We start from the raw sequence: 21,158 nt of genomic DNA, 5'->3' as shown, positions 1-21,158 counted from the left end.
AGGTGACACATTTCTACACATGTTTCAGTTGAAAATATTTTGTTTGTAGCTTTTTTTTCTCCGTATTATCGCACATACCTGATGTCCGGGACACAGCCAAAACTAACAAGCAGAGCAGCAGACAAAGGGGCCAGGTTGGTGTACACATCGCAGTCCTCAGCTGGTTACCGTGGCTACAGGAAGAAAAAAAACAAAGCCTCAACAATGTCTGGGAATGTCTAAAAACAGCATTAAAGAGGAATGTTGTGGTAGACTTACTATAACAGTTGTCCAGTGGTCCGCCTAGTCCTACCACATTTTATAGCAAATTCACTCCAAGCTAGATAAAAATAAACCAAAGGATGACATTAGTTTCCTTCTTTGCTATCTATTATTAAAAGTACATTATGTAACTTTTCTGGTGGAGGGTCCATCGCCTGCTTGTCTCATGAAAATGTTATCGCTTTGCCTGGAATGTTCCACAGAATGGCATTAAACTTGTCTAAATTTTCATTCATTCAGTTTCAGGTGTTTTTATTGATAGTGTCACCTGCTAGTCTCCATGGCGACTGCAAAATGTTGTGCTATTTTTTTCATTTATATTCCAGGCATAACAAAAACTATTTTATGGAGAATAAAAGGTTTTCGGACCACCTACCTAAAAACACAGAGCATCTTTAAAAGTCTTATATTACACCGGATTGACTCATGAGGTTCGAGCCATGTTAGAATGTTAGAATGTTAGAATTACATACCTCGAGTTGTGTTTTGTTTTGTTTTGCTCAAAATGCTCTGTTCCACCTAGGGTTTGGCGGTATCCAAATTTTGATACTGTTGAACCTTCTCAGGATTTTACCGGGGTATACAGTATTACTGTATTACCAAATGCTTTAGTATCATTTTGGTAAGGTACGAAGCCACACCGCTTTTATGGTCTATGCGTATGACCTGCAAATTTATAATCTCTGAAAAGTTTCACATGAACCATCTCCAACATGACACATGCACAGAACAGACTCATCGACAGTCGCACATCCTCTGTTGCAGAAAGAACACACATAATCCACTGAGTCGCGTCCTTTCGTCTGCCAGAAGCTGAACCGCATCAGTGCACAAGAAAACAGCAGCTTTTATCAGCACTTTATAGTTTATGCAAATGAGCCATGTTTTGTTTCTGTAAAATGTAAACAAATGTGCACCTGAAGCCAAAATGCTGCCAAATTGCAGAGGTACTAGCATTTTTTGTTTTGTTTTTTTTTGGACCAACTGTCTTGCCATCATGTCTTGGTCTCAAACCAAGTGTGTCAGGTGACAACGGAACAAAACTAATCAAGGTCATCTCCCCACAAAGTTAAAAGAAACATTATAGACACTATTACTTTTAAATTGTGATTGCATTAAAGTGAAAATACATCTACGCATTCATTTGTGCCGAGCAAACAAAGTAAGGTATCAATAAATTATAATATTATATTAGGCCCTTATGCACTGCTGATTTTTTTAATGACGGTAATGAAACTTATACCGTTGCTACTTTTTGATACCGCGTTATACTGTAATACCATAATACCATATTACTGCCCAACCCTAGTTCCACCTTGTGATGTCATGCAGTGGTAGATTTCAAGTTAACAGCTATCTTTAATCTTTTGTTCAATAGAGATTGGCAATTCCAGGGTCTGAAATCATCCAGATCCTATATTGACACATGAGACAAGGTGGAGCAGTGCTTTCAGTTTGAGAGAAGAACTCAGCCTAAAAATGCAGGATTTGTGTGTTAAACATGTGTGAATTAAACAAAACACAACTCCAGGTATGTTTTTGACAACCAAACAACATTATAACATAGATCTGAAAATAACATAATATGGGTCCTTTAAGCAAAAAATGCAAGGGAAACTGTTGTGTACAAGGTGTTGCTATGGTAAACAACCTTGAAGCGTCACCAGGCTACTGCTACCGGATCTAATGGAGATTTTATTGCTAGTCACACAGCATGGTCCACAGTACAATAAGCTCCTAATTATGGTGCAAGACAATTACAGGGTCACTTTGAAGTCTAGACAACACCAATCCCTCAGATTTCAAAACAGATACTTAGGTGGCCCTCCAAAAATTGTCCATAATGAAGCAAGATGAGAATTAGTCACACAGGTAAAGGTATTGGAAAAACGCAGGTGGCTTCATTGTAAAAAAATATCATAAAAAGGTGTGATAAATTTTACTAGCGTGTATCAAGTTACATGGATTTAAGCGTCATGGACTTTGGTTGAACTAAATGGTGAAGCGACCAATGTATTAAATGAATACCAGACTGTTGTGGACTTGTGGACCATACCGCTAAGATTTAAGGGTGTTATTAAATAATTTTTTACTGTGGCACGCTCGCATCTGGTTTTACACATGCTGGGCACTACCACTACAAAGAGATGATCACCCACTGAGGGCATAAACAGGAACTGGTGTGGGCACAGCTGGTTTCTGTACACGTGTCTAATACTTGATATTTGTGTGTATGAAAGTCATCTCTTTTAAACTGTTCCTTAAAGGTGCACTATGTAATTTTTTTGGTTGGGGGTCCGTCACTCCACAGTGTGACATTAAATTGCTCTACTTTATATTTATTCAATTACAGGCAGTTTTATGGCTCAAAAATGCCTAAAAAAAGCAGGCATTCTGACTAGAAGTGATTCTCTATAGATCTGACCACTAACTTTGTTTTGGTCTCCATGGAGATTTAATACCATACAGTGAAACATTTCGGACATAGTAATATCATCTCCATAGAGAAAAGCATTTGATGGGCGCTCCACCAGAAAAATTACCCAATCCACCCACTATTGGAACCAGAACTCATTTTCTAATTTGAATCAGCACAGAGGCAGAGCACGCAACATCAGAGAGCTTTGTTTTAAAATGACTATTATTGTAGAGCAACGTTTATTTAGATTATGTATAATTACAAAGAGTAAACACTCCTACTTAAATAAACTAAGCCTTGGTTATATGCGCTGTCTGTGATCTGTTTGTAGCTAAAATGAGTTCTCACTTCAGCTTCTGTCATATAAATAAATAGAAAAAAAGACAATCTTTTGAACTGACATGAACTGATCCAAAAGATTCGGATCCCATAAAGAGCCGAAAGTCCCTTCACTGGTTTTCTTTTTAAGCACTGGTCTTATTTATTCTTAGCATTTATAATCTTACCTTTAAGTGATAAAATAAAGTGTAGGTAAGTAATCTAGAGTGTTTTCCAACCATTGGTACAGGGTAGTGAATTTTAAAATCATAATGTTTAAAGTACCAGATTTATTTTTTCTTTAGGTAAATTAGTCTAACTTTTGGCCAGAGCTCTCCCTTGTGTGATGTCATTAGTGTGTTTCGAACTCGACTTATTTTCAATTTCAGGTTTCAGTATAAATGTTTTCAGCTTTTCTCCACAAATTGCGTCTTGATTTGTGTAAAACGATTATTTATATTTACAACAGCATTATCTCACCAAATTAAGTAGAAACTAGATAATGATGAAAATCTATCATACGCACTCTAATAATATAACATCCCTACGTATTAATTTAACAAGTGCCTCAGCCTACAAATAGGACTGGGACATGCGACGCTGAAATAGCATGTTGTACTCACGTTGATAAGAAATCGTCCGCCTTTCGCCTCTCTACATCGGTGTCCTACGTAGTATCTTGCAGAAAATCGCCGCCTCTTCAGCCAACATTGTAGCCCGAGCACCCAGGCAAGGTGCTGATGCGATTTAAATATAGGATTCTCACTGTGCACCGCCTCATTCCCGGATTTCTGCTTTACTTGAGGCCACTCTCGGGAGACCGGGATCAGAACAGTGAACCCATTCACACTAGGTTTAGTGTAAACAGTGACATCTGGTGGTATGTTTAGACATCCGCATAGCAGGTGCATGACATGTTTTACGGGAGCAGACTTGATCTTCTTCTTTGGAAAATCTCACAGGGAGTGGGCTCCATCTCTCACCGAGAAAAATAAATTTGCTTTGTGTGACTGAGATGTAATTATGTGTAAGTAATGAATGTTTTTAGCTATTTTTTTTTTTTCTTGAATAGAGTAGCCAGAAATTGTACTCAAGCAACCAGTAACATAATTCCATATACTAGTAATGTCACTCAAGTAAAAAGTACAGAGTAGAAAGTAGTCCAAGTAGTTACTTAAGACGATTTAACCTAAAACAATGCAGGCCTAAATAAAAACCAAATAAATAAATAAATAAATAAATAAATAAATAAAGATTTTCAAAAGATGGTCCATAAATATTTGAATTTACATAGACATTTGCGCTAGAAAAACTTTTTATTTTTTTTTTTTTTACTTTAATTATTTATTTTTTACTACTACTGGAAGAAGAAGAAGAAGAAAAAAAAAAAGGCCTACTGTGCATCGTGCATCACTTTACGCTCATCGGTTCTACAAACAAGAACAAATATTTGGAAGCCAAATAAAGCACAAGCCAATTTATGCCAAAACAAAGTAACACTTCCCGTCCAGTAGATAGCGACATTCCACAATAATAACACTCCAGGAAGTAACAGGAAGTACCAGGAAGTAAAATGACTTACCATTTGCGTATGCGCCATCCGGTTCCCCACGCTTTTGTAGTTTTTCCAGAATTCTCTAAGATAAACACATTTTACTTTGATGGCAGTGAGTTATCCCACGCCGATCTACTCCCACGCGGGCCGGGGGGAGTTTAGTGAGGTGTACGAGCCCGCGGAAGACTCATTTTTGCTGATAGATGCGCTAGAAAAAGATGCAGAGATGCTGAAGGAAAGAAGGTAACATAACTACTTGCTTTACGTCAAGATACTATCAATTTAAGCGTTAAATTGAGGTTAAATTTGTTTTATTCTAGTCCAAGTGTGTGTTTAGAAGTTGGTAGCGGCTCTGGAGTGGTTTCTGCGTTTCTGGCTTCTGTGCTCGGGTCTGCAGCTTTGTATATGTAAGTTTACCCAACCCTCAATGCACAATTATTTAAAGCTACTACTATAGCGTAATATTCCACCATTTTGTACATTTACCTTTGTTTTGCAGTTGCACAGATGTGAATGCCGCGGCTGCAAAGTGCACAGCCAAAACCTCCACATGCAACAGTGTTTCCCTGCAGCCTGTAATCACCAATTTGGTAAGAAGATTTTAGTTGAATTGACTTTAATTGGTGTAAAATCTTGCGTCTAATCACTCGTCTCTTTAGGTAGACTGCCTTTTGCCTCGATTAAATGGCAAAGTGGATATCTTGCTGTTTAACCCTCCCTACGTGGTCACGCCTTCTGAAGAGGTAAGTTAATTGATGATTGCTCCATTTGTTGTCTGTAGTCAATTTAAAGGTGCACCATGTAGCTTTTTGTTCTGTCACCTGCTTGTCTATAGGGATCTTTGTTTGCAGTGTTCCATACTATAGCATTTTTCTAATTACATGTGCATTTATTGCAAGAAATATAGATGGAAAAACATCTAATCATACAGTAAACGGGCTCGCTTCTACTCAGATCTGACTAGCAACTCGGCCTGGTGGAGCTATCTTCTTGTCCACAGAGATAAGTTTAGGGATAGACAGATAAGTGATAAGAAAATTCTGAAATTTGTATTCTAAACAAAACATTTCAGTGGGAACTCCAGAAAAGTTATAGTAGACCTTTTATAATTATGTTGGATCAAACCTTCCTTCCATTACAATTTCCACTATATATTATTATGAAATCCCAGACAATGTTATGTTGTTTGATAATGTAATATTTGCATCAGGTGACCAGCAGAATAATGTTGCTATGACTAAAACACTGAACTGTATAATTAATGTAATACTTTATTTGACCACAGGTGGGTAGTTCAGGCATAGAAGCAGCTTGGGCTGGAGGAGAGAGAGGAAGAGAGGTTGTGGACAGATTTCTACCTGTGGTCTCGAAACTACTGTCCAAAAAAGGGCTGTTTTACCTCATTACCATCATTGAGAATAACCCAGGTGAATACAATGAACACAAGTTGTTTTTTCTTTTCTTTACAGCTTCCATAAATGTGAATTTTTGCCTTTTTTTCTTATCAGATGAGATTATCAGTATACTGGGGAAGTGTGGTCTGAGTGGAGAGGTCTGTTTGAGCACAAGAGCTGGAAATGAGCGGCTGTCAGTGCTGCGGTTCAGATGGAGAGAGGGAGCATGAGGCTGGTTTAAAAAGGTAATTTAAAGTTTAGGTATCATGGTCATTACTTGTCTTTGTAGTCTGATTAGGGGTTCATCCATTCTTACAATGTTTGATATGTAATGAATACAAATCCATAAAGCAGCGTTTGAATATTTAAAGCATTTTATTATTTTTTTATTCTTTTAGCCATTTTGTTACAGTGAATATGGATTTTGTTTACTATCCTTAAGGTTTGGTAGTATTAGAATGTGGGAGCAATTTATTTATTTATTTTCAAACACCACATGGTAATATAAAAGAAAACACTATTTAATGTTGTAAATGACCTTCCTTAGTATTGAAATTTGAAAGTTTAGTACCACGATGATACTAATACTGATAAAGAACACTGTAGTCAAACATTGGCAGGGTTTTTATTTTTCATGCACCTCTCTGTAAACTCATGGCAAAATGGAATGTATTTAGTGTAACATTACCCCCAGCTTAAATCTACAGCACATCTGAATAAAAGACACTTGTTGAATTGTCTACAGCTAATAGTCGTACTTTAATGCTTTTTTATTTATGTATTCCAGGTGATGTGTCCATCTTCTCTGAGCCGTACGGTGCCGCTGGCCACGAGCTCCATGGCGGCTGGGAACGCGCGGTGCTCTGCTTCTTTGATCCTCTCGCACAAACTCTCCTCTGTGTCGCTACTGAGCACTGGCACCGACTCCTGGACAATGATGGCACCTGCATCCACCTCCTCCTATAGGCACAAGGACAATGGGAGTACATGGGAGAAGGAACTGTGATGATATGACAATGTGAGGAAGTACTTACTGCTACAAAGTGGACAGTGCACCCGCTAACCCGCACCCCAGCCTGCAGGGCCTGTTTCTGGGCATTCACTCCCTTGAACGAAGGCAGCAGAGAGGGGTGGATGTTCAGTAGTTTTCCTGTTAAATGTAAATACAAAAACGTGACTTTGTTGGATGGTAAATTAAATGAATCAACTGAAATATTTGGAGTATTTCTTCCTTTACCGTTCCATTTTTTGACAAAGTTCCCAGTCAGGATTCTCATGAAACCAGCCAAACAAACCAACTCCACCCCAAACTCCTCCAACACGCGGTCAATGGTTCCATCAAACTCTGCTCTGCTGCCGTACAACTTATGGTCCACTACCTGTTTGTAACAACACATTTCATGGCAACATTTCTATATAAAGCAAGTGTAGTTAAAAATACATATAATACTGTGGATAAATTCCATTCCATTACCATTGAAATGTACGCAGTGTTTTGAAAGCTTTCAAACTCAGCAGGTTTGTGCCTCATCACCTAACAAATCTCCAGTTAGCCTACTACAATCAAACGTTTCCTGACCCAGCAGTTAAAGGGCTTTTGATTTACTTTACATGTATGATTTTGACAAGTCAGTCCATCTCTATGGATATTTTGTTTAGATTTTCAACCAAAATGTAAACTTTTTGATATATGATCTTATGTTAAATTAAAGATCATATTATAGAGAGGTGATTCTGTGTTGTTGATTTTACCCGTGTCTGGATGCCGGCCAGTGCTGCCCTCTTGAGGCCTTGTACTCCGGGTCTGTTTGAAATCACCACAACGATCTCTGCGGAGCTGGAAGGGCGCCGGGCCTGCTCTATCAGGGCCTGCATGTTTGTGCCTAAACAAAACCATATTTAAGAGTTAAAGCATCACACATGGACATTATCATTGTTCGTTTCTATAAACATTTGCAATTCAGACCTGTGCCAGAGATAAGGACTCCCACTCTTTTCTTTATGCGGGGTGTGCTGTTGTCACTATTGCCATTTTTCTCCAGTTTCACATCTGCAGCAGCGCCCCCTTCTGAGTTTAGCAGGCTTTGCTTCAGATTACGAACAACCACAGTTTCTGCACCTAAAATAAAGAAATTAGCTTGGTCGTTCACCTACTAACCTTTTTAAAGATGATCTGTGCAACTTTTCTCCATGGAGATGCTATCGTTTTAGCTGAAATGTTCTGTGTGGCATTTAGCATGTCTATCTCCATGGAGACAACCAGAGGGGACAGACAAGCCAAGTTATGAGTCAGATTTGAGGAGAGATGATTGTACTCACAGTAAGAATACATTACATACAAGGTATTTCTGACCAATAAAACATATTTAATAGAATGCCAGATAGTATGTCCTACTGTGCAACATTCCAGGTAAAGAAATATGTCATCTTTAAATTCACAACCTACCCAGCTGCTTTTTGTCCAGAGACCCCACTATCCAGGCCTCTTCGTAGGCTTGTAGCTGCCGCAGGACTCTCTGAGCATCCAGGGGGGCGACCACCAGAACTGCCCCCAGCCCACAGTTAAATGTACGGGACATTTCCTCTTCACTGAGACCCCCTTCTTTGTGTAACCAGGAGAACACAGGGGGGATGCTCCAATGGGAAGCATCTAAATCACGAAAATGGCAGTATATAAATAGGAAATTCTTCAATGTTGTCAAAGATTTTATTAAATTTGAACATACCAAGATCTACTGCCAGCTCAGGGGGCAGCACTCGGGGTATATTTTCCAAAAGTCCTCCCCCTGTGATGTGAGCATAGGCTTTCACTGCTCCACTTTTCAGTATGGGCAGAAGCAGGCGACTGTAGATCTTTGTAGGGGTCAAAAGAACTTCACCTGGAAATAAAGAGTTCATATAAATAGTTTAATGTAAATTTCAGATATTTGTAGCAGTTAATAGATCATATTGGATATAATATTATGACCACCTGACCCAGTTATTTTCTTTTGTTTAAGTTTAAGTTAAGCATATTATAACTCATACTCTAACGTTGTTTCTAGATTTTGACACGTGGAACTAGTTACTTAAGGCATGAGCTTTTTTTGGCTTAAGTTTAACTGAGCTTATTCTGTGATGTAATATGTCATCCTTTTCTAATCTTTCTATTGTGCAGCCCAAATGAAAACCATAAGGGACACTGACAACCTATTATTTTGGTATGAGATGTAAAAACTAATGAAAGTAATATACAAATGAGGGATATTGAGTCTAAAAATATTATTAATCTTATAGAATAACAAGCTGCTTAAATAATGCGACAAGCTACTTAAGACATGTGAAATCTAAGACAAATATTTCATTTTCCTTTTCCTTCTGATAGACACTGCCCACTGTTTCTTTGCACTACTTACCAACAGTCTGCCCTGGTTTGCCAAAAGGAGCGGGTGAGCTGTAGGTGAGGTGTGCGCGCTCCAGGACTTTGCGGACCAAGCTGAAACCGTTGCTATGGACACCAGATGAGGCGATCCCAATCAGAAGATCACCCTCGGCGATGTCCCCAAGTCTGGGCAACAGCGCCCCCCTCTCCACCGCACCCACACAGAACCCAGCCAGGTCGTATTCACCAACAGGGTACACGCCGGGCATTTCAGCTGTTTCACCACCTAAACATTACACAAGTGAGACTTAAAAGGTTGTATGGAGGATTTTTTTTGTTTTTTTTTGTTTCAAGTTGTCAATGATACCATAATAGAGGTGCAGTAGCCTTGTAATTATGATGACCAAAAAAAAAGAGAATAAAAATTCATCAATTCTGGACGTGGTGGGGCCAGCTAAACATTTGCCAATAGATAACGACACTGCCTCGTTATCTGTTAGCTGACAGGCTGTCAATCAATCTCCCTACGTTTCTAGCGTAACTGACTTGCCTGCGCGCCGCCGGTACGTGGTTTACGTACGCCTGTCACGCAGTCCACAGACGCAAGACGCACAGACGCTGTTTACTCCACCAACGCAACAGTTCTTAGCGGCTTTTTTTTACCTATATCTTCCTCGCAGTTAGCACAAAGTTTGTTGCAATGGCAGACAAGAATCCAGGAGCAGTTAGCCGCAAAAGAAAGTCCGTTTTTGAGGTCGCTGAAAGAAGAAGACAAGGGGAAAAGCAGCGAAGCCAAACTAAGGTGATTCTTGAAGATTCATTCCAGCGATGGCGCGACTGAAGCAGACGCAGGGTCTAAAGACTGACGCACTGGTCGCCAAATTACTCCTGGACAGGTCACTTCTGCTTATTATGAAAACGTACTTTATTTCCAAGAGCTAGACAAACGTTTTTCAGGACACGAAAGCGATATCCTATGTCTGAAAACGTAATTTTCAAGGCAAAGAAAGAGTCCGCTTGCTGCTGCGTGTTGTAGCTAGTTCATTCGCACTCTATCTCCGCGCAACCTTCTCTGCACCCCTTACTGCTCCTGTCCCCGCTGCCCGTTCCGCTCTTCCCCCTGCTCCTCACTTCTCCGGGCACGGAATCTCCACGCACCGCTCTCCTCTCCTCTCCTCTCTCCCTGCTCCGCTCTTCTCCCTGCTCCTCACTTCTCGTCCGCGAACGAAATGTCCGCGCACCCGCTCCCCCCGCTCCTCACTTCTCCGCCTTGCCTAACCAACACTGTAGTTAATTGTTTACAAGTCATGTGCAGCGCACCGGCTGTAAACAAACCTGTTTCTGGTGTAAGGAGGAGGCGGGAGGAGGCGTTTCTACGTAGGGAGCTGTAGGGGAGGGGGGGTGGTTTCACGCATGCGCAACATTTGAAAAAGGACAAACAGTCGCTGGATTTCTCGTTCCTTGGAAAATCCTCTATACAACCTTTAATATACTCCAAAATGATTACACACATAATATTAACTTGAGTAGAGTAGTTATGACAATAAGGCATTTCGGTCTATTTTAAAAATAAAGTATGTAACTTTTCTGGGGAAGAGTCCTGCTTGTCTCCATGGAGAGGTTATTGCTTTGCCTGGAATATTAAACAATATGGCACTAAACTAATCTGTTTCCACAGAAACAAGCAGGTGACTAGCCTTGCAAGAAAAATGAATTCTAACCATTTCTGTGAGCTCACAAATTCTTGAGAATCCGTCTTATTCAGATTCAGCCAAATTTTTTGCATGTGACAGATCCCATTCACAGAAATAATGCATGCTTTTCCAGGTACTTTTGTGCAATAAATTGTTATATTGGTACATATATTTTTATAGTTTAAGCTAAAATGATCTGTGCAAGAAGTCAAGAAATCTTGCTCCATGACAGTGATAATTAAGTGTTCTGTTTAGAATATTATATTGAAAAAAAAGTCAAACAACATAAACCATCTGACAAAACTACAATATAATTATAGTAGAATTCAAGACATTTGATTTATTTGTGAATAAAGTGAATCCTTACCCAGCAGTGCACACCCGGCCATCTCACAAGCTTTAGCGATGCCCCCGACCACTTTAGCAGCTACATCCACATCCAGCCTCCCACAGGAGAAGTAGTCCAAGAAAAACAAAGGCTCTGCCCCCTGAGCCAGAATGTCATTCACACACATGGCCACCAGGTCCTGCCCAAGGCCCTCGTGCTGGTTACAGGCCTGTGCTATCTGAAACAAATTTACTCATATTAATTAAGTTCAACAGAAAACTACACTCTCATTTAGGGAACCAAAAGCTACAGTTTTCCTGTTGGCACGAATAAAAGCTTTTTGCTGATTTTTTATTTTTTAAAGAAACCCTCCAAAAATGTATAGATTGAATGTAAACAAATTATACTCAAAAGGTCCACAATGAAACTTTCCTGGTGCACAGCCTGGCACCTTCTTATCTAAATGGAGATGTTATTGCTTTGCCTAAAATGTCCCAGCTTCCAAGACCAGTGATCTGGCCAGGTAGCATCACTTATTAATCTCTACAGTGATGGAATAAGGTTCATGCCACATGATGGAAAAATTACAGGCTCAACAATAACATTTCCATAGAGATGTAGATTGCAGACCCCCACCAGAGAAGTTACATAGTGCATCTTTAATTCCATTTGGTGGACATTTAATAAATAAAAAAGTAAGAAAACAGATGGTACTTAAGATCTTTGCATGTTTAAAAGATTGCTATTATCCATCAAATCCAATTTATTTAAACATAAACAGCCTAAAAGTTGCTTATGTGGGTAGCCAGTAATAAAACTTTGCAGTATCAGAGATCTTATTATAAACATGAAAAATAAACACAAGAAAAATCAAAGCTCCAAACACAGTAAAACTAATGTACCTTGAGTTTGGTGCCCACTCCATCAGTGCCAGAGACCAGGATGGGATCAACAAAGCCTGCCGCCTTCAAGTCAAACAGCCCCGCGAAACCTCCCAGCTCTGCGTTACAGCCTGCCCAATGAGAACACACTCCAGTAAGTCTCTGCTCCATGACAGATTACACCTCACAACTCCAATCTGAGCTCGTATATCAACTGTAGTGTTCGACTACCAGAGCGGGCTGTTGCTTTTGCCATCGGTTTGATCAAATCCACCAGTTTGTTACCGGCCGCAATGTCCACTCCACTGTCCTTGTAGGTTAGGCCTCTGAAAGAATAGCATACACATTAAAGTTTCACTACGCAACTTTTCCGGTGTCACATAGAACTGCTTTACATGCACTAGAACTATCCACATTATGGCATTAAGCTTGTCAGTCTCCATGGAGACAGGTCAACGCTGTGAAAATGCTTACAGTAAGAATGTATGTTGTTCAAGGTGTTTATACAATTAAATGAATATGGAGTAAATGCAGGTTTAATGCTTTACTGTGGTACATTCTAGGCAAACACAATAACATCACCATAGACAATCATGTGGCGTACCCTCCACCAGAAAAGTTACATAGTACACCTTTAATGTACCATGGTATTTTACATTTATGTGCATTATATTATTAAATCTATGGTGGGGGTTTATCAAATATAAGTAAAATGTGTGAATTAATTAACAACAATGTAATGTCATATGATCACATGGTATATTTTATTAGAAAAAACAAGGACTTGAAACATAAACAACTAGACAATTCAGTTAATGCTAATCTTTTGGGGGTTTGACCTGTGCTGGTTCAGGTAGGAGATGGCTCTGTGCCCAATATCGTGTCTGTACACGGCACCAGGAAAGCCAACCGCCGCCACGCCCTTATTGGCTGCTGCCAGAGCTGCCTCCAGAGACGACTGGACGGCCGTGACCGTTAAGACACGCCCACCGCTAGAAACTACAGCCCCGTCTTTGAGAGCAGTGCCGGCGTGGAAAACCTGTAGTCCCATGTCTTGAACTTGGGATAGACCTGAAAAACACAATTTCACATTTTCATCATAAAGGAACATTTTTTAAAATAATCTATTATTTATTTGTTTTCATACCTTTGATTTCTACTCCTTTCTTATATGAGCCTGGGTATCCTGCACTGGCCATGACCACAGTGACTGCAGAGCTCTCCTGGTGCCACACGGGGGCGTTGTTGGCCAGTTTACCGTTGAGTGTGTTCATGATGACTTCATAGAGGTCTGATTTGAGCAGAGGCATCAGCACCTGAATTTAACATGTACAGTGAGTTAAAATAATACAAACTTTATGAACAATGATCAGATTTTCGGAGCAGACCTGGCACTCGGGATCTCCAAACCGACAGTTGAATTCTAAAACTTTGGGTCCGTCCTTAGTCAGCATCAGCCCAGCGTACAGAACACCTAAGCAAGGATAAAGCAGAAACTGTATAAGAAAATGCATACAAAGTTACAATGTTATGAGAAAAACTGTAACAGATGAATTATGTTTAGAGTATTGCTGAAACAAGTTAATCACAACTAATCAATTATTGAAATAGCTACAACTGATTTAGTGATGAAATTATAATTATGTGGAGAGAGGTCACAAGTAATTTACCCTTTAGCTTTATCTACGTCAAATTAAGTAAATATTTCATATTCACTGGTCTTTCGTAATGATAAATAATCGATTAATCAGAAGGATAATTACTGGATTCATTGATTAGCAAAATAATTGTTAATAACAGCCTTGATTTGGAGTGTTTAGATTTTGAAATGATTGCAAATGTCATTATTTAGTTCATATTTAGACACTTCTAAAGCACAAAATGGGTTTGAGTTTTAATATCCACTTATATATAATGTGAATTGTAACATTCTTGGCGTCTTATACATTTCAGTTTCCCAACTATAAAGTAGTAGTAAAAATACCTTGACAATTCTGAAAGCATACAGTCACTACCTAGCACTTTTCCAAACAAATTCTAAAAGTTGAGTTAAATTCACACTAGCCCCGTGTATCCTGCAGACACATTGAAATGGCTGGTCCCATGGTGAACTTACCCACGTAGGGCGCCCCCTCCTCCCTCATCCCATCTACGGTCTTCTGTAGCACGGTTCCTCTGATCTCCTGGAGCAGCTCCTGGCTCACCTGCGCACCAAACCCCAAACCAGACTCACAAACCCAGCGTGAAGCCTATTTTAACCCCCGCTACTGTATAACTTAACAAAGGGAGGAAACTTCTTCAAGGATTCTGGGTAAGTTCAAGTGCAAGATCCCGCAGTACCTGAGGGGTGGGGCAATAGGCACCCATCCCGCCCGTGTTTGGCCCCAAGTCGCCGTCCTGGAGTCGCTTGTGATCTTGGGCCGGGGGCATGGGAGAGACTGAAATTCCGTCAGTGAAACAAAGACACTAAAAAAAGACAAAAAAGAAAAAATTGCAAAAATGTCAAGAGTTCATATTATGCTATTTTCTAATCTGTTATAATGTTGTTTCGTCACCAAAAACATACCTGGAGTTTTGTTTTGTCGCATTCACACATATTTAACACAAATCCTGCATATTTAGGCTGAGGTCTTCTCTCAAACTGAAAACACTTTGTTCCACCTTGTGATGTTAAGTGGTTATACAGACATTTTTCCACTGTGTTTTTAAACTCCATATATCTTCACTAGAATCATTTGAATAGTGTCATATCTGGAATTGCCAATATCTACTGAACTAAAGGTAGTAGCTGTTAACTTGAAAACTACATCACAAGGCTTACTCAAACATGAAACAAAACACAACTCCAGGTCTGTTCTTGATGAGGTAACAGCTTTATAACATCACTTAAAAGACCTCCAGAATCAATTACATTTTTTTGTGAATCTATTTAAACTTACAGACACTTCCTCGCCTTCCAGTAGCTCCTCCACAACAACAGTCTCCCCCGCTGATCCAAACGCTCCATCCTGAAATAGCATAATTCAATTTAACTAGCTAAACATGGAGTAATTACCATCTACAGTACAAACCACTCAAGGTGCAATCAAAGTTATTCTTGTGACCAATTCATGCTAGCAGTTGAGAAGCTGCCAAACACTGTTGAAAGAGCAGTTATCACTCTGTTGAGAACGCTAAGAGCTACTCAAACAGCTTTTACTGAAATAGAATTAATTGTTGGCTAAATATAATCCCACGTCATTGGACAGTAATGATCATTTATGGAGTGCTAGAAAAATGCAGATATTCTGAGTGAAATTATGGTAAAAATAAGGGTTGGTCTGAGCAAGTTTCTTATTTTGAAAATGTATTCAGTTATATCAAATTGAATCCCATTCTAAAAAGAGTCATTATTGAGAATCTAATGTTGTTATAAATTATTGATCCTGACTGCAACAATGTGTTAAACATTTTAATTAGTCTTATTTATACAGTATATGTAGTGTAGTTTTTTTTTTAGAATAATTTATTTTGATTTAAAATTAGGCTTCATAATCTATCACACAGTATACAAGTCAGGCAGTGGGTGGAGATAAGGGGAAGGTGAAACCCAATTTTCTGAGCACTGTAACCTCATTTGTTGTACAATGCAGGAGTACTCATACATGTATGAATTTATTAAAATAAAATGTTGATCAAGTTAATGGTACAAACACTGTTATTAAATGGTTAAAAGCTGATATAGCCGATTGATTTTCCAACATTAAAGTGGACATATTTTGTAAAAAGTAGCGAAATTCAGATACTAATAGAAAGTCAAATTAGTGTTGAAACTAGATACTCATTGCTTAGTATTGAGCAAGTATCAATACTAAAACAGGACAGAAATGAACCTTTCCTGAAGAGCTTTAGAATCATCTTGAGCTTTGTCAGAACAAGTATAAGAGCAGGTAGATGAGTATACGCCCATGGACCACTATGGAACCTACCTGGACCAACACACAGACATAAGGTCACATGGTAATATTTAAACAAAGTACTTTGATTTAATGTTGAAAATCACATACTAAAGAGTGTTTTTTATTATCATCATGGTATCAGATCCAGTGTGTAGTCTTGAGTGTCATTGTATGGAAAACAAGTTTGAAATGAAATTGTGCCAACATTAGTCCACACCCAGACTCCACAGTGTGACAGTAACAACACAGAGTATCATGAGTGTTGTACCTTCATGATGTCCAGGACCGCCTGACAGGCCTCATCCTGGTCTTTAGCCACAATCACGCCTTTGCCCGCCGCCAGCCCGCTCGCCTTCACCACCAGCGCTGGGAACGACGCCCTGCGATAACACACATATTTACACACACAAACACAGAGTCAGTGAACGCACCATGAGCCAAACACAGCCAAACACAGCCCACATCTGGAGCAGATGCTTTGTGGCAGATACACTGTACAGATGTGTCTTTGAGAGCCATTAGCAGAGCCAGATTTGACTGTTGGGAGACAATGACTTTAGAACGGGAATAGATGGAGACTGTCGGGGAACACAGCTGTGCCTGTGCGGGGCCCACGATTCAACCACCAAAATATTTTCGACTTTTCAACTGGCTTCTGTAGAGGTGACACTGATCCAATATAGTTATTACAATTATAAAAATCATTTGTGTTTCATTTTGTACCACGAAGATGACTTAAAAGGCACTGTATCAGATTTTTTGTCTTAAAAACATGAACTAAATAATTTTAAACCGTCTGCAGTGGTCCAAAGTTCTTCCTCCCTAATCTTATGTGTTCCAAACATTCAAATTATTCACAACAATGAGTTTCCAAGTGCTGTTTAAAACTTTCAGAGCCTGTTTTCCCATCACAATAAAGCTATCAAGAACAACAGCTAGCAGAATAACACGTACTTCCTGATTCGTCCTGCAAATGTATATGTGGCAATGCTTTGGTTAATCTTCCTTCTTAAAAATGTGTAGATTTATTGTTATTGCATCATCTATATAGTTAATGGTTTAAAGTGCATTCAATTCCCCAAACCCTTCTATGTTACTCTTTTGAGATAAACCAAGCATTTTAATAGTAGTGAAAAACATAACAGCTGGCCATTGATCATATAGTGTCAACACTGCTGTACGATGCTCACGTCCGTATGTATTTGCAGGCCTCCTCCGCGTCGTCAGTAAATGAGCCGTAGCGAGCTGTGGGGATGCCGTGGCGCTCCATGAAGGCTTTGGAGTAGCTCTTACTGGCCTCCAGCTGAGCAGCCTTAGCGGAGGGGCCGAAACAGGGGACCCCCGCTGCAGTCAGGTCGTCCACTATGCCTGCAGGTGACACAATAGCAACAGGGACAGGAGCATATGTGGTAATGGTGAAAGTCATTCATCTAAAGGCAGGGACGTATTCAGGTCAGACGCTCTCACCTGCTGCTAAGGGCACCTCCGGGCCCACCACCACCAGCCCCACGTGGTGGTCTTTACAGAACTGGGCCAGGATGCTGTGGTTGCTCACGGATACTTCTGCAAGCACATACACAATACAGGTAAGAGTTCATTAAGAGGTTAATTTAAAATGGGCCACAGGGTTTTCTAAAGTGAAAGTTCGGGAAAAAAATGAATGGTTTAAACTCAAAATTATAGCTGTTTTTTTTTTTTTTTTTTTTAAATCAGAGCTTTGAGACCAGACAGTAAACTTAAAGATCCACATCAATCTAAAAGTTTGGAGAAAGGCTAAATTTAGTCCTATTATGTATTCAAAATTTTATAGCTTTGTCAAATCTATTTATAATTAAGGGGTTTCATCAAAAAATAATAGTAGTTTCATTAATATTACCAAGTGGACTCATAATACTTCTGATATAAATCCAAACCTTTATAAACTATTAAAAAAAAAGTTTAATTTAGTTTCAATACTAACCGTAGAATTAATGAAAATATGTGGATATGTTTTTTTAATTAAGTTAATGGCAGCAGCAAAATATTAATTGATAAAGTATTCCATTTTGGCTCCACTTAATCACAAAATGAAGTCAAATTTTTTAAATATAAATCTCGCCTGCATAAAACTGCATTTTACTGAGTTATGGAGGAGTTGGAAAGAAAAGGCTTGGGAGTTTTTCAAAGCATTCTAATCCTGACAAATCACATTGCCAATATTAAGTAAAATGTTAAATATATCACGCACTTCTTTAGAGTGACTCCAGTTTACCTGAGTTGCAGATCTTGCCACAGTTAGCCGTGCCTGCGTTACCGGGGGCAACCAGCACTTGTTGTATCTGTGGAGACTGCGCCAGCTTCCAAGCCAGAGCATGCTCTCGTCCTCCACTCCCCACAACCAGCACCTTCTCTGCCATGACACCTGCAGACCACAAAAAAAATAACACATTCGAGACCTTTCTGATAAGACGCAGTCGCCCCCCTTTTAATGACATGCACACAGTGACCTATGGAGGCAGCGCATGGCTAGGCTGACCTTTCCACACACTATCTTGTAAGGCCACACTAACAGGGATTCAATCAACCAGAACAAAACCCAAGGCAATGGCTTAGGGGGAGGACATTAAAATGGAGCAACTGCGCCATTATCACGAGATATACAGTAAAACATCAGCTCTGCTACTCCCATAATGCATTGCACTGCCAAGCCTTCATTTGAGGGAACAGACAATGGGGGTATAAACATGTTTTAGTGATTAAATGAAAGCTGGAGTGTCTTTATAATTGGAAATACAAAGAATGTTAGACACTGTGATGGTGTCAACATGTGGATCAATGAATCAACAGGGACAGTTTCTCATGTGGGAAACTGCTGCCAAGAAAATGGAATTAACAATGGGACTAAAACAAGAGACATGGACACGATTACAGCAGTGGCAGATAAGATTTTGTCATGTCAGTTTAGAGAAAAGGGAGTACTAGTATCAAATATCAGTGCCAATCCATGAAAGTTTACTGGACTGGATATCAGCTCCAAAATATCGGCTCTGTTGTTATCGTGGTTGGAAATATAAATTGATGTAATACGACTATGTAATGTTTGTTGTTGGTCAAAAAATCTCAGTGTTTTACCTTTTATTAATACAAAGTTGTTCAATAGTTACTTGAGGGATAAAGAACAGCTACATAACACATTTTACCACATGCGGAAAAGGAAAATAAAGTCCATTTTAAGTCCCTGCACTGATATCCGATATAAACTGATACCGAAAATTAGTATCAACTGGTATCGAAATTGGTGTCAGAACTCAAAAAGATGGACTTTTCACATATAGGCTATATTATTGACCCAAAATGTCGTGAAAAATAACTCCATTTGGGTCCTTATAATTTGAAGATATCCTAGAAATATAAAATGAGTTTCATATCAGAAATTGCAAGTCATACAGGTGCAGTAAGATTGTAGTAAGACTAAAAAAAAATTCTTATCCAAAATTCTGCATCCATGTTTATCAACAGACAAATGTAGAAATCATTCTACATTTGGCTACATCATGAAAAATGTGTTGAAAAGTTGAGGTAGAAGTAATTGCATTCATAAGTATATAATATTTTGTTTTAAATTGTCAATTGCTATGGCATCTATCAATTATTCATCATTCTGAAATCCATGAATTGTGTACAAAGAATTAAGTCTATCATATTTGTCTATGCTTTAATGTGTAATCAAAAAGTAAAACTATAATACTGATTGTAAGTTCAGCAAAAATAATTGAGTTTCATGCCTGTGGCTTCCACAGTTCATACAAAATGTATAGTCTTCCTCTTGTCTAAACCCCCAACTCAAATACCTGTTGGTCAGAGTTCAAACCCTCAGTGACCCATCGCCTATGACTTTACATTGTGCAACTCTTGACTTATCAACGTCACAACTGGGTCAATTCTACACTTTAAACTTTCAGAGTGAGTACGACAGCACGGAGAGGAGAGTGGAGTAAACGGATACACACTTCTCACCATTAGTCCAATCAGGCGCTCTGATTGAAAGCACACGGGCACATGAGGCTCACATGGCTCATTTTAGATAATACGTTTAACATTGTCTTATTCTGCACTCTACAACACATGTGCTGCTGGTTTGGAACTTTAAAACTACACTGCAGTACATTGCTTTTTCATTTGACTTTTTTGCATTTTGTTGAAGTAATTTTACTCTCAAGAGCCATACAGAAACCATAAGACCTATATCTAGAGAAAAATAATGTGTATTCATTTTTTCCCCAATGACATTCCTTAGTTAAAATGTATTTTGTTTTTTTTTGTTTTTTCCAGATTATTTAGTAGTGTCTGAGCCTTGAATGCTGGACAATGCAAGATTACTTTAACATGCATGGATCAATCAGAACATCTTGAAACTTTGAGAAAGTTCATAGTACGGGGAAAATATTACAATACATTTTGCGTCACAGTGTTCTGCCATTTTCCATTTTAAATAGTTTTAAGCATGCACAGCCTTTGGTTTGGGTTAAGTATATTTTTGGTTACAATCTGTCTCTTGCAAATGGTAAACTGTCAAATGTTGCTTTGTGCAGAATTAAGGAAAATATTTGACGTACAAAGAGACGCAAGCATCGTGGTCACTCACCTCAAGAGTTAGTTTGTAGCTGAAAAAGTCTTCTGCTGTGTCCTGGTCCAGCTGCGGTCCCGTGTCCTCCTGTGTCTCCGGTGTCCCGCTCTCCTCTGTCCACTCTCTGCGCACATACAGTAGTTATCACACCGCGGACTGAACATCCACTCACTCCATCGATCTTCCACTCATGAAACTACTCACGACGTAAACAAACTACGTGCAAAGTTTGTTAAACATGACGCACTCAAAAGCAGCTACAATGATTCTTATGGCTTTCACTGATAAAATTACAAGTATCAAAAGTTTTACCTCGAGTCGCCGATGTAACTTTTTAAGCACGTTTTTGGGATAGTTCAGTTCAGGACCAGCCTCTCCCGGATATCAAGTGCATCATGGGAAT

At 39.2% G+C, this 21,158-nt stretch overlaps 3 protein-coding genes across 5 annotated transcripts in view; 1 reads left to right on the top strand and 2 right to left on the bottom strand.

Moving 5' to 3' along the window:
• LOC110153252 (OX-2 membrane glycoprotein-like) overlaps window positions 1–3,809 on the bottom strand; it is a 15,105-nt gene extending 11,296 nt beyond the window's left edge. Inside the window, exons 1-3 of the mRNA XM_020917132.2 lie at window positions 3,622–3,809; window positions 259–319; window positions 79–173 (exon numbers count right to left, since the gene is read on the bottom strand). Coding sequence (XP_020772791.1) covers window positions 79–148 — 70 coding nt within the window. The 5' untranslated portion in view covers window positions 149–173; window positions 259–319; window positions 3,622–3,809. The remainder of the gene's footprint in view (window positions 1–78; window positions 174–258; window positions 320–3,621) is intronic.
• Window positions 1–6,872, top strand: part of n6amt1 (N-6 adenine-specific DNA methyltransferase 1) — a 14,479-nt gene extending 7,607 nt beyond the window's left edge. Inside the window, exons 1-7 of one of the 2 annotated variants that reach the window (XM_020917063.2) lie at window positions 4,462–4,796; window positions 4,874–4,960; window positions 5,053–5,143; window positions 5,213–5,296; window positions 5,839–5,980; window positions 6,062–6,192; window positions 6,735–6,872. In XM_020917063.2, the coding sequence (XP_020772722.2) occupies window positions 4,660–4,796; window positions 4,874–4,960; window positions 5,053–5,143; window positions 5,213–5,296; window positions 5,839–5,980; window positions 6,062–6,177 (657 nt within the window). In that variant the 5' untranslated portion in view covers window positions 4,462–4,659 and the 3' untranslated portion in view covers window positions 6,178–6,192; window positions 6,735–6,872. Of the gene's footprint in view, window positions 1–4,461; window positions 4,797–4,873; window positions 4,961–5,052; window positions 5,144–5,212; window positions 5,297–5,838; window positions 5,981–6,061; window positions 6,193–6,734 lie in introns of those variants that run through there. The other variant, XM_055164218.1, reaches the window with a different exon arrangement.
• On the bottom strand, window positions 6,557–21,158 carry gart (phosphoribosylglycinamide formyltransferase). Of its 2 annotated transcripts, XM_020917062.2 has the most exons (23): window positions 21,068–21,158; window positions 20,774–20,879; window positions 18,401–18,550; window positions 17,617–17,712; window positions 17,340–17,517; window positions 16,418–16,529; window positions 15,151–15,219; window positions 14,552–14,677; window positions 14,328–14,415; window positions 13,600–13,685; window positions 13,359–13,527; window positions 13,051–13,282; window positions 12,443–12,537; window positions 12,233–12,342; window positions 11,370–11,568; window positions 9,343–9,594; window positions 8,674–8,826; window positions 8,394–8,597; window positions 7,914–8,066; window positions 7,700–7,830; window positions 7,185–7,326; window positions 6,982–7,097; window positions 6,557–6,907 (listed from the first exon to the last, which is right to left on the bottom strand). In XM_020917062.2, exons 3-23 carry the CDS (start codon window positions 18,543–18,545, stop codon window positions 6,722–6,724), a joined length of 3,042 nt encoding a protein of 1,013 aa, XP_020772721.2. In that variant the 5' UTR covers window positions 18,546–18,550; window positions 20,774–20,879; window positions 21,068–21,158; the 3' UTR covers window positions 6,557–6,721. The 2 variants fall into 2 exon arrangements, with proteins under 2 accessions (XP_020772721.2, XP_055020171.1); XM_055164196.1 differs by having other exon boundaries at window positions 6,557–7,097.

Source organism: Boleophthalmus pectinirostris, unplaced genomic scaffold, assembly GCF_026225935.1.
Source record: "Boleophthalmus pectinirostris isolate CB_2022bp ecotype Guang Dong unplaced genomic scaffold, ASM2622593v1 HiC_scaffold_11, whole genome shotgun sequence".
Taxonomy (NCBI): Eukaryota; Metazoa; Chordata; class Actinopteri; order Gobiiformes; family Gobiidae; genus Boleophthalmus; species Boleophthalmus pectinirostris.
This window is presented reverse-complemented; position numbering and strand designations above follow the sequence as displayed.

Bases quoted from the DNA above. Each gene is read 5' to 3' on its own strand.
- gart (XM_055164196.1), bottom strand. From the start codon at position 18,545: ATGGCAGAGAAGGTGCTGGTTGTGGGGAGTGGAGGACGAGAGCATGCT. The intron at 13,686-14,327 runs GTAAGTTCACCA...ATCCTTGCTTAG, and splicing joins GGAGGGGGCGCCCTACGTGG to GTGTTCTGTACGCTGGGCTG. The intron at 12,343-12,442 runs GTAGTCGAACAC...CTCATTGGGCAG, and splicing joins AAAAGCAACAGCCCGCTCTG to GCTGTAACGCAGAGCTGGGA.